This window comes from Hordeum vulgare, chromosome 5H (assembly GCF_904849725.1).
Source record: "Hordeum vulgare subsp. vulgare chromosome 5H, MorexV3_pseudomolecules_assembly, whole genome shotgun sequence".
Classification (NCBI taxonomy): domain Eukaryota; kingdom Viridiplantae; phylum Streptophyta; class Magnoliopsida; order Poales; family Poaceae; genus Hordeum; species Hordeum vulgare.
The window spans coordinates 543,007,792-543,019,928 of NC_058522.1; the positions used below are offsets into that span (position 1 = coordinate 543,007,792).

Genomic DNA, 12,137 nt, shown 5'->3' on the forward strand with positions numbered 1-12,137 from the left:
GCATCGACCATAAAGCAATGCCAAGCAAAGTCAAATCACACCCCTTGGGTCGATATGATAATACGATCTGCTTAATTGCTACTGGAGTACTACATAGTTGGAGCAAGCATCTATGTAATTTGTTTACTCTATACATACACCTGCCTTTTGTCCGTTCTTGGGCTGATTCGCACAGCTGTCTACATGAAAAATGCCTGCACATGGCCTACACCAGGAGAACGCAAGACAAATCACAGCTCACAACCTCATATTTTAAGCAGAGGAATGTACCAAGATCGTCTCGAGAAAGAAGCACGAAATCTTCACTAGTAGTGACCTTTAACAAGGAATCATCAGGTATATGTTGTACCAAAACCATTTCCCTACAACACTATCTTTTTTACCCCATCCAAACGAAATCTTCGCTCGAGACCCCATTTGATTTGACAGCACAAAATAAACAGACGCAAAGAACTGACGAACAAAAAACAAAAACAAAAAAACCATTCCTATACACAGAAGATCTTAGCCTTCGAGTATAAACAATTTCTTCTTCTTCCTTGGACACACCAACAACCACCAGTTTTACATTCCCCGCCATTATTCCACAGTAGTATAATAGTAATAAACAAAAAAAGAACAGAACAGCAAACAATATCATGGACGGCTGGCTTCAGGCAAGTGTAGAGCACAGCCCCGCCGTCACCTCGTTCCGGGCCGTGTTTCGGTGTCAACCAATCATGAGATCAAATCTTCCTCCATCCTTCCTTCTTCTACTGGCAGCTCGCTAATCGCGATCGCTGACCCAAGACGCCAGCCATTCTGCACGTTGCCTCCAACAGCTTGCCTGCACCAATTTTTAAATGGGAACCATAATAAGATAGTTGAAGAAACAGCACGAAACGAGTGGTTCACACGTAGCGACAGACAGCAGTGCAGCACCGACGGTAGCATATGGGTACGGGAGTTGGAGCATCCATATCAAGATTATGTTAGTATAACATTTCGCAAAGAAGATTTGCGTTAACAAACGCGCTATCAAATCAGCATCGGATGCCTGCCTATGCAATTTTCACGCGAAAGGAACTTGCGGGTTTTGACATCTTGTGTATGCTTTGCTAAGGACATGGCAACGGCTGCAGGTAACCTAGCTTCGAAGCATAGCTATAGAAAAGAAGAGGAATAATTTTGTGTGCAAGGTGAAATGGCCTCTCACGTCGACATCGCAGGAAAATCAGGAGAGGTCGTGATTCACAGGCTGTAGGAATTGTATGATATCTTCCCAGTCAAGAACAATGGTTGGCTATGAAAAGGAGTGAGTACAAGGAATGGCATATTCTTGCTCGCTTTATCACCCCAAGACTAAAATTTAACACGAAGTTTTGTCCAGCCAATCTGTCCAAAGGTCTTCTAAATAGTCGGTCGTCTGATTTCACAATGGAAGCTATTTGCAGGTAATACTACGAAATCAAGGTTTGGTCTACAAGTAATGGCCCAAATCATTGGTGCCTAGGGGTCTTGACACCAATGCCACACATGAGTTATTTATTTATACCAAGTTTTGATCCTAACATAGGAGTATATGCTAAAAATTATTGGTTACATGCACAGGGTGTTAATCATGTGCCAATAAACTCAGAAAGGCGCACGGTTCGGCCCTTGCCACTTGCCAGACACTCATCTCATAACGATTCGGGCCTACCACTACACCAAACTTGTAAGACAGCAAGGATGTGAATGACCAAGGCTTGAGCATCAGGCTTCGGATTGGTGCCTTTGGGAAAGCTAAAAATGGTTGCTCATGCTCAGGACGTGAAGAAGACACAGGCTAGAGATCTGAGCTGGTCTTGCTTGCAGCCCCGGTAAGAGCATCAATCAGGAGACGGTGAACAAGACAGTGACCCACCAACGCACCACACCACACCACACCACAGGCGTGGTGACTCGTGATGTTCAGCTCAGTTATCCTACTCCAATGGATTCTTTCCAACACCGTCCAAGTTTCCACAGCGTTGATGCCAATGGGCTGTTCTAAATAAAAATTGCCAATGTACTGCCCAATCGGCCATCACAAGTGCAGTGCAATCAAAATCGCTGGAGTATTAAATTTGTGGCAGGCTGCATAAAATTCCAAGGGAAATCCTCTGCAGTTTTGGGTACTACATGGCACATGATGGTGGGGGAGGTGCCCAAACTGGCACCGACAGGGCCATGAGTATAGCAAAGGACGGAACCCTAATTGCTCACGAGACACCATCGTCTTTACTCGACTCCGTGCTACTCACCACCAACCAATCGATATACTAGATTAATCCCCGCCGCGCAGCGCTCGCCGGTACCCTCACCGGCAATATTCTCGTCGTCAACGGCTCAACCAGCATTGAGGTTAATTAATCAATCAATTGGGCAAGTTCATCTACCGCTAGAATCTAGGATGTGGGCTGTAAATTTTCGGTGGCAATGATGTGGTGGTACTAAGCAGTTTGGTAGTTATGATGCCGATTTAATAATGGGGGAGGGGAGGGGAGGTGCGGAGTGAGTTCAGATCTGGGGGTGTACTGACCTCGCCGGAGCTTGCTCTTCCTGGAGCCGGTGACGGCGGGCGCCTTCCTCTCCGGGGTGGAGACCGGCGTGGCCGGCTTCTTGTCGTCCTCCGGGAGCAGCACGGCGTCGATGCCCTGCACCGAGATCCTGCCGTCCGTGTAGATGTCCGGGTCGAAGAGGTAGGCGGAGCCCTCGCCCTGGCCGAACTTGACGGAGCCGTCGGCCTCCCTCGCCACCACCTTGTGCGGCAGCCGCAGCGTGTCGTACCGCACCTTGCCGAACCGGCGGACGGCGTTGTACATGCTCTCCTCCGTCTGGTACTCCGGGATCATGTGGTAGTAGAGGATGTTCTCCGGCGACCCGGGCTCGCTCAGCTGGTCCGTGGTCAGCCGCGCCATGGCCTCGTCGTTGGGCGCCAGCACGGTCAGCACGTACCCCTCCGACACCAGCCGCCCCATCTCGGTGGCCAGCGAGGTGAGGTTCACCAGGATGTCGGCCAGCTCGTTGTACCCGCCGTAGAGGACCAGGGTCTGGATGAAGTCCTTGACCTGGCTGTGCCCGTCGAAGTGGTGCTTCCCGTTGCCCGGGCCGGGCGCGGGCGCGGGGGCGATGGACGGGCCGGGGGCCATGGCGTCCCACACGGGGAGCACGGGGGGCGCGCCGGGGAGCACGGGCGGGGCGGGCTTCTTGAGCCGGTGCGTCCTGGGGTCGACCTCGGGCGCGCCGGTGGGGAGCACGGCCGAGATCGCGGCGAGGCTGCGGCGGCGGTTGAAGTCCTCCTGCACGGAGCGGGGGACGAGGAGGCGCTCGATGCCGTGGATGACGCCGTCGGGCCGGAGCACGGCGTCGGGGCGGGTGACGGCGGCGTGGGCGACGCGCATGGACCCGTTGGCCCCGGCGGCGAGCTCGACGTCCTCGCCGGAGAGGGTGGGGTGGGACGCGGCCGGCCACGACCCCGCCGGGTGGCGCGCGGGGAGGACGTGGAAGAGCAGCAGCGTCTGGAGCGACCTCAGGTTGCGGGGCTCCAGCAGGAAGCGCTTGAACTCCGGGTCGAGGTCCCGCTCCAGCGCCTCGTTCCGGGGCGCGAAGATGGTGACGTTGTGCCGCCCCACGGCGTCCTCCAGCGTCTGCAGCAGCAGCGCCTTCTCCACCAGCTCCGCCAGCTCCGTGTAGTGCGAGTCCAGCAGCGCCACCAGCACCGAGTTGGAGTTCACCCCCGCCCCGGACGCGTTGACGACGGACGCGGTCACCGCCCCGTCGCCACCGCCGGCGCCACCGCCGGCGGCGGGCAATGTGGGTTGCTCCGGCCGGGCCGTCTCGGCGGCGGCCACGGCCAGCGCGAGGGCTAAGAGGAGCACGGCGCCGTACGCCGGCGCACCCATGGCGGAGGGCCTCCCTGCTGCTCTGCGGTCCGCTACAGCTGCTGCTGCTGCTGCTCGTCGGCGGCGGCGGATGCGGCGGGTTCTTGGATTTGCGGTGGTGGCTAGCTGCTGCTAGCTCAAGGGGATGGGGGAGGGGGAGTAACTATATGGTGTTGGGTGGTGTGAGCTTTTCTTTCTCCCTCTTTTGTTTAGTGTGGAGAGAGAGAGAGAGAGAGAAAGAGAGAGCGAGAGACGGCCGGCCAGACAGCGAAAGGGAGAGTGAGCTTGCTTATAACCGAAGAGAGAGAGGGGGAGAGGAGGAGGAGGAAGACGCGGCGTAGTTGGTGGGCGGGCACAGGCTGGCCGGCGGGCCCGGCCCCAGCAAGTGTCGGTCAGTCGGTGTGCGCCCCTGGCTCTAGCCACCGAGCCGCATCCGCACCGCACAACAAGGTTCGGTTGGGTTGGGTTCGGTTGGGACGTCGTGAGCGGTGCGTGCCAAGCGGCGGCGACGTGTGCAAGCTTTTCGGGCGTGAGGTGAGGCCTGCCGTCTTTCCCGCGCCTCCGCTCACGGCTCGCCACCCTCCTTTCCACCTCCCACGCAGGCAAAAATCCAGCCACCGGATTTCTATTCTCGGGGGACCCAGGCGAGGAAAAAAACTCCAGCCATCCGCTGCCCCCTCCCTTCCGCAAGAGAGAGAGCGAGAGAGTGAGAGAGAGAGAGAGAAAAAAACTCCGGCCATCGGCATCGATGCGATTCGACCGGGGCGGCCTCGCGTCCGGCGACTGGGAGGCGCGGCCGGGGTCGGTGGGGCGCCGCCGTCCTGCGTGGGAGTTCCCCGGGTCCTGATCCATCGAGGGTTCGTTCCCATGCCCTCCTGCTTCCTTCTTGTTTTCCTCCCATGTTTCTTCCCTTCCTCGTAATGCATTGCATTGCGGGTGTTCGGCCTTAGAGATTATTGGGGGACGCGGCAGGCATCTAATTTTGTGGTTTTCTGCGGCTTGCAGGGAACGATTTTGGCTTTACTGTTTTGATCATGCTGGGTTACTGTTGGATGGAATGCTGATTCTGTGGGGTGGAATTGAGGCGATATAGGCAGCTAGTTTGATAAGCGCAACAGTTCAGGGTGGTTGTATCTGAAGAAGAGGAGCGGTTTCCCTTTGATTTGGTGCCTTTTCCTGCGCCCGCCGCGGCAAGCAACTGCAGAGTGGCCATGGAGCATATTATCGCGGGCAAGTTCAAGCTTGGGAGGAAGATTGGGAGTGGCTCGTTTGGGGAGCTATACCTTGGTAGGTTTCATTGCAGCTTACACGCAAAAAATGGTTGGCATTGCGTTAGTTAACCTGCATATGTCATTGTTTATGGTTTTTTATGTGCCCTTTCTTGATTCAGGTATTAACATACAGAACGGTGAGGAAGTGGGGATAAAGTTGGTAAGTGCTGACAAACTCTCTTGTAATTTCAATTGGAGGATCTGCTTATAAATTGTAATGTACATACATCAGCGGCTTTTGCACTTCGACACTTATCCCACCTTTGATGGTTAAAATGCTCCGCTCAATGTCTAACATTTCCCTCATTCTGATTTGTGTTAGGAACCTGTGAAATCGAAACATCCACAGCTGCACTATGAATCCAAAGTTTACATGCTGATGCAGGGTGGAAGTAAGTGGGTTGTACCTTTATGTTTCGTTTACCAATCATGTCTTGAATTGCTCATTTGATTCCTCTTTTTTTCGTTCTAGATGGCATCCCACATCTGAAGTGGTATGGCGTCGAGGGAGAGTACAATGTTATGGTGATTGATCTTCTTGGCCCAAGCTTGGAGGACTTATTTAACTCCTGCAACAGGAAATTTACTATGAAAACGACCCTTATGCTCGCTGATCAACTAGTAAGTTTGTTCCTCTACATCGGTTACCTGGTGCGGACCCATCAATTTATGAAACAAGTCCATATGATCGAGGCTGATCACAGTAAAAAAATTGTATAATCTGGTTTATCAAAGTTCTGTAAGGATCTTTTAAGAAATGGTTATCTTACTTGGTGAAGGAAAATCCAAATTGGTAAACCATAATTCATGAATTGGTGGTAGACGACATGTGAAATCCACAAACTCCACCAGAGTTTTAACCTTTACTGGATCTCAACCCAACTACTATGAGGCCATCCATCAACCAATTAACATCACCAGGGCACTTATTTAAGTTTAGATTTCACTGAGAGAATAAAAGTTGGTGCTTAGTTGAGATTATTTGAATTGTGCTTGGTGTTTGCATGAGGTTTTAAAAATGTGGTTTTATACTTCTCTTTGGATTTTCTCTGATGATTCTTTTTTTTAGATAACACGGGTGGAATACATGCATTCCAAAGGATTTCTTCACCGTGACATCAAACCAGACAACTTCCTTATGGGCTTAGGCCGGAAAGCTAATCAGGTTAGCATTGTCAAAATAGTTGCTTGACCTCTTTTCCAAATAAATTTAATAGGAGCAGGGAGTTCCTTTATATTGTAAACTTTAACAATTTCCCAATGTCTTTAGTCATAAATGAACAACACATTAGAAGATATGTTCTTAAATCTGTAGGTCTACATAATTGACTATGGGCTTGCTAAGAAATACAAGGACCTCCAGACTCATAAACACATCCCCTACAGGTGAATACTCATTTATGAAGTTTCTTTCTTCAGATATGGAAGTTAGATTTGATATAGGTTTTGTTGTCTCAAGTATTTCTGATGGTAAAATTCAGATATCTCCCCAGATTATGTCGGAAAATACCCCCATGTTTTTATTTAATTATTAGCATACTGGCATATATTTTTGTATGTGATACTTCCTAGTAGTATATCTTTTTCCTATACACAATTGTGTATATATATCATATTATGGTATATATAGGCTTGTGAGCCTATGCAGTTTGCTTCTTATTTTATTATTATTGAAATGTAAAAGATCTAAATATGGTTTAGCCTCTAAATACATGTTTCTAGTGCTATGCATCCAAATATTGCAGTGCTTTGTCTTGGCCAGTGCACATGTTAGGCTCAAACTCGAATGTGTTATCTAGTTGTATGCCTCTTCGTGCCGATGTATTCAAATTGTACTTTCTTATATTTATAGTTATTTGTTTGTCTGTCCAGGGAGAATAAAAATCTGACAGGAACAGCGCGCTATGCTAGTGTGAATACTCATCTTGGAATTGGTGAGCACAATAAGCAAATCAAATCTTGCTAACTTTTCCCAAATGATACTAGAATCATGGCACTGAATTATTTTAAGCTTACTTATAAACTGAATATCATGGGGTGTATTAGCAGCTATGTGGTATACATATTTTTAAAATAAATAAAAAATAAAATATTATCTTACATATGGATGTGTTTGTTTCTTGCAGAACAAAGCAGGAGAGATGATCTAGAGTCTGTTGGTTATCTTCTACTGTATTTTTTGAGAGGAAGGTTAGGCCTGGTGATTTAGTACTTTATTATCTTGCCTATTTTCTGTTAGATAATGTGAGCACTGACTTTGCATGCTTTGGTGTTATTCTTAGTCTCCCATGGCAGGGTCTTAAAGCTGGCACTAAGAAACAAAAGTATGATAGAATTAGTGAAAAGAAAATGCTTACCCCGGCAGAGGTACTGATGTTGCGGTCATGGAGTTCCTCATCCTGTTATGGTAACCCCTAGATGTACTAATTCCCTAAATATAAATTTGTCCAGGTTCTGTGCAAATCTTATCCATCGGAATTCATCTCATATTTCCACTATTGTCGTTCCCTGAGATTCGAAGACAGACCAGATTACTCTTATTTGAAGAAACTATTTCGGGATGTATTTGTTCGTGAAGGTATACATTTTTCTTCTTTGAAGTTTATTTCTACACTTGTCCATTAATTTATCCACTGGAAATTTTCTATAATCTAATGTTGAGAAAAGTGGTCTAATTATGCGCTACCTTTGTAGGATATCAATTTGATTATGTATTTGACTGGACCGCACTCAAGTATCCTCATATGAGTTCCAGTAACAAGCTTGTTCGAGTATGTATTATCTTACCTTATCAATTGTTATTATTTTCTTTACATTCTGATTGAACTATTTATCTTGTCCATATCCAGCAACCAAGTGGAAGATTGGCTGGAATTGGGCCATCTGTTGAGAGAACAGAAAGACCTTCAGGTTTGCCTTCTTATAGTTGATCATATGAAACACGAGTTCAATAACCTGATTAATTCATGTCTATTCTGCCAGTAGGACAAGAGATCCGGGATAGATTCACCGGTGCCGTGGAAGCATTTGCCAGAAGAAACTCAAGCTCCGGTCGCCATGGTGACCATTCAAGGCACAAAAGCATCGCGGATTCCTTCAGTTCATCTAGAGAAGCTGTAAGTATTGCAGTCCATTGTGAAGTTTTAATTATTGATAACCAAGTGCCAAAGCTGTTCACTTAGCACCAAAGACTGACGGAAAGGAGGCAAAAGCAACTATTACGTTTATGCTTGAGATCTCCTAGTTTAGTTCTCCTCAACTACAGTTATTTAGGTACAGAGGAAGTAGTAGCTTACTTTACCCTATATGATGTAGCTTGCTGCTGATACGGAGAAAACACACATCTTGTCCCGGACTGGAAGCTCATCGAAGATGGCTGCCACGCCATCCAGCCGGCCGACCTCTTCAGGGGACTGCACTGGTCGGTTGTTCTCGGGAAGTGGCGGCAGCAGCAGCCGCCCATCGTCATCGACCGTACAAAGGCTCCACCAATCCGGAGGCAGCGGTGCGGATAATGGCTCGTCTTCACCCGTCGCTCGGAACGCGCCAGGGAGAGCAAGCCGACGGGACAGCCACGCGGCACTCCGGAGCTTCGAACGCCTGTCGATCAGCGCTGACAGAAGGAAGTGATCGACGGCCATGGAGGCGATGACAATTGCCAAGAATTTAACATCCGTCGATTTGTGCACTCACAAGAATTCAGCAGACATGAACAACAACTTGACAAGGAATGGTTAAGCAGAATCACCAGGGAGGAGCGGTGTCCTGGTTGCCATGCATGCATGTTCTTTCTTCAAATTCCAAATGAGATGTTTGTCATATAAGATCATGGGCTAAAAGTATGTAATTCTTTTCAACGGCAAATTCGGCTTGAGGTGTACCCCTCTTCTTCCAGCATAGGACTTTGAATCATAGGGAAGAGGATGCCAAAGTTATATATATATCGATCTTCTATGATCATAGCTTCATAAGAATCTTGGTGTCCACTCAAATTTTAGCTGTTCCCCTCATTTGTGCATGACTGAGGTATTTTCTCATATTATTCATCCGACATATAGTATTTGTTTCTGAATATTTGCAATAACCATCAAATTCAGGAGTTTTTCATGCTTGCAATCCCAATTGAAGAGATAGCTACTTTACCCCATGAACTTGTCCTAGGTTTAACTTAGGTCATTCTAACCGATCCCCAATAATCGGTTAGAGGTTTGGTTTTACTCCTCAAACCGACCCTAGCGGATCCCCAATCGGTGGTAGAGAATGATAAATTATCCTCGGATCTTGTGTGTCTCCCTATATTTACTCCATCGAGCTGCGACCGAGTAAAAAAAATCTCACTCCGCCTCCTCTACCTCTTCTCCTTCCCAACCCCATCGCTGGCGACTCCCCCTGCCGCCCCACTCCTCCCAATGGTCGGATGCGGTGGCCGGAGGTCCCCATCGCCGGTCCGCAACGCGAACCGCGTCACCAGCGGCGGATCCTTGAGTCGCCGCCCTTCGGCCTCCGCCCACTTCGTCGACTTCCCGGACCTCCCAGAGTCGCAGCAGCCGCAAAGGGCATACATCAGCGTCCGCCAGCGTGCATGTGGACGTGGGTGGTGGAAATCACCAACCGGGAGACCTATACGCGGAGGTAGATCGAATCATTCCATACGACGGAGCTCGCCGCCCTTAAGTACAATGTCGAGGAGTGGCGGCGGATCTTCCCCGACAACGACGATGATAGCATCCCACCTGACCCATGTCTCGCTGGCGGTGGCCTGTCGTGGCAATATTGGCTCGACTTCCACTATTGCAAAAAATGAGTAGTCTAGTGTAGTTTAAAGTTTGAATTTATAATTGATGTTCGGTTGTCAAGAGTAGTGTGAACTTATGTTTAAATGCATGCAAATTTATGTTAAATTTATGTCTACTCCGCTAAATTTAAAGGATCGGTTAGGTCCGACTAAATCTTAATGGATTTGATATACTCCACCAAGGTTTACTCCAACGTTTCTCTATTTCTTAAGGATCGATTAGAAATGGTCTTACAAACACAAACTCCATTTTTGTTCAAACTACGCCACTGCCCTCCGCGCCCACCTCAAAAGACGGTTATAATAGAGCTCATCTTCTCAAATAACGGTTTTTGTATTAGTGTTAATTCAGCTTATTTAACCAGTTTTTGCCTATTTTTTGGTATATTTTTAACCAGTTTATCTGAAGTTCCATAACTACTTTCCTACATTAAATTGTTGAATAAGCATCCGAGTCTAAAATAGATGCTGACACGGTTAGAAGGAAAAATATTCAAACAGTACTGTATAATATAAATATAAAGAAAATAAGTAGTAAATCAAGCACAATAATTCACATAAAATTGGTGGATGGGAAGGGAGGTGGTGATCTGAAGCAGATCAAAATTGGCGGTACTCCAGGTCAGTTTCGTTATTGCCGAAAGGAAATATAGTACTATAATGAGGGGGTCGCGCCCGCCCGGTAGGTGCCGGTGGCCACCACCAGAACCGGATCCATCATCTTAATTAAACGACCCACCTAATGCCCAGGTTCGATCAAGCTGGACTGACCGGGGTACTAGTAGGAGTATCTTTTTCTTCAGGTCAGACAAGAGGCGCCATGTGCCTTCCTTCCTTCCTTCCTTCTCACTGTTCTTATTAAGCAATTAGCACACTGATAGTACATCGTGTCATTTGGTAGCATGAGCACTCGCTAAGAGCAAGTATAATAAAATACAGTCAGTAGGTTGTTAGAATTAAAATACTATATTTTTATTGAATTGGATAAGAGAGAAGAGAAGATAAAAAGAAATGTTTTTATGATAATGAAAGATGGACCATACTCCCTTCGTCCGGTGAAGAGTGTACGTTTGGCTTTAAAATTTGTTCATAAAAGAGTGTACTTTTAACTTTTCAATGTACTTTAAAGTATAAAAAGTGTTTCTCTCCCATCACACAGTAATCAAGATCAATAACATTCTACCCATAGTCTTCTTAATTTCTCTCTCATTGGGGGTTAGGTAATTAAAGAGGAGGGACATGGTGTGTTGCACCTTTCTAATGCATTTTTTACTCCACTTCTAATTTGTTCTAAAATGTCTATACATACACTTTTCACCGGACAGAGAGAGTATATGATAAAAATAGTACTCTTTTATAGCTAACTATTGTACTCCCTCCGTTTCAGTTTATAAGTCCGGCACGTGTATCTAGATCGTCAATTTGATCAACTTAATAAGAGGTATATATTACAAAAAATATATCATTAGAAACTTTAGATGTTCTATTTTTTAATGATATAATTTTTATGTTAAACAATATATTTTATATAAATCAAATTGATGACCTAGATACACGTTCATGTCTTATAAACTGTGATGGAGGAAGTACAAGTTAGCTATAAAATATGTTATAAGATGACTTATAGCCAGCAGTTGGTTATACTATTAACCATGCTCTAACTGCTCCCGGAACGCGTTGCACACCTCGTGCTGCTCGCTTTTGCAAGTTGCGGCGGGTCAACGAGGATCGGGGCAAATGAATGTGCGGGGATCGTTGCGCGGATCGAATCGTTCTCAATTAGGTTACTAATCAGGATTGATTAGGTTAATCGGGAGGAGTAGTCAAATGGCTGGCTAGCTAGCTCGTGGCGGAAATGAAGGGCAGACACCCCGCGAGACAGCTAGGTCAGAGTTAATGCATAGATCCAGGAATGACTAGTGGCATGCGGTCTATGTCAATTGTTATTTATTTTTTGTAAAATCCAACCATATCTTATTGGCATCTTAATACAGTTCGTGTGAGAAAATGCCGCTCGAACCGTGGAACTAAACAACCGGCGCTGCTCCGTAGCACTTGTGTGACGATTTCGATGACAGTTGGTTGGGTGGTCACCGTCGCCGGATCGTGCTCCGGCCAGTTCGCTGACGCCGCAACCACGAACAACAATGGGTAATCAATCCGCACCCAGAAAGAGAAAATAATAGG

The 12,137-nt window shown here is 47.1% G+C and overlaps 2 protein-coding genes across 4 annotated transcripts; one reads left to right on the forward strand and one right to left on the reverse strand.

Annotated features, from left to right (window-relative positions):
* Nucleotides 1-510: 510 nt before the first annotated feature.
* LOC123452603 (fasciclin-like arabinogalactan protein 16) lies at nucleotides 511-4,162 on the reverse strand. Its single transcript, XM_045129281.1, has 2 exons — nucleotides 2,543-4,162; nucleotides 511-826 (listed from the first exon to the last, which is right to left on the reverse strand). Exons 1-2 carry the CDS (start codon nucleotides 3,903-3,905, stop codon nucleotides 753-755), a joined length of 1,437 nt encoding a protein of 478 aa, XP_044985216.1. The 5' UTR covers nucleotides 3,906-4,162; the 3' UTR covers nucleotides 511-752.
* On the forward strand, nucleotides 833-9,129 carry LOC123452604 (casein kinase 1-like). 3 transcript variants are annotated; one of them, XM_045129283.1, is made up of 15 exons: nucleotides 833-2,364; nucleotides 4,890-5,171; nucleotides 5,275-5,315; nucleotides 5,478-5,547; nucleotides 5,628-5,776; nucleotides 6,225-6,320; nucleotides 6,471-6,541; nucleotides 7,028-7,089; nucleotides 7,282-7,345; nucleotides 7,438-7,522; nucleotides 7,607-7,733; nucleotides 7,850-7,926; nucleotides 8,005-8,065; nucleotides 8,138-8,271; nucleotides 8,471-9,129. In XM_045129283.1, the coding sequence occupies exons 2-15, from the start codon at nucleotides 5,096-5,098 to the stop codon at nucleotides 8,783-8,785; spliced, it is 1,428 nt and encodes a 475-aa protein (XP_044985218.1). In that variant the 5' UTR covers nucleotides 833-2,364; nucleotides 4,890-5,095; the 3' UTR covers nucleotides 8,786-9,129. The 3 variants fall into 3 exon arrangements, with proteins under 3 accessions (XP_044985218.1, XP_044985219.1, XP_044985217.1); XM_045129284.1 differs by lacking the exon at nucleotides 833-2,364 and adding an exon at nucleotides 4,438-4,741 and having other exon boundaries at nucleotides 8,141-8,271; XM_045129282.1 differs by lacking the exon at nucleotides 833-2,364 and adding an exon at nucleotides 4,442-4,741.
* The last annotated feature ends 3,008 nt before the right edge of the window (nucleotides 9,130-12,137 follow it).

Bases quoted from the DNA above. Each gene is read 5' to 3' on its own strand.
- LOC123452603 (XM_045129281.1), bottom strand. From the start codon at position 3,905: ATGGGTGCGCCGGCGTACGGCGCCGTGCTCCTCTTAGCCCTCGCGCTG. The intron at 827-2,542 runs GTCAGTACACCC...AAATTGGTGCAG, and splicing joins GAAGAGCAAGCTCCGGCGAG to GCAAGCTGTTGGAGGCAACG.
- LOC123452604 (XM_045129283.1), top strand. From the start codon at position 5,096: ATGGAGCATATTATCGCGGGCAAGTTCAAGCTTGGGAGGAAGATTGGG. The intron at 6,321-6,470 runs GTTAGCATTGTC...TTAAATCTGTAG, and splicing joins TAGGCCGGAAAGCTAATCAG to GTCTACATAATTGACTATGG. The intron at 7,346-7,437 runs GTTAGGCCTGGT...TGTTATTCTTAG, and splicing joins CTGTATTTTTTGAGAGGAAG to TCTCCCATGGCAGGGTCTTA.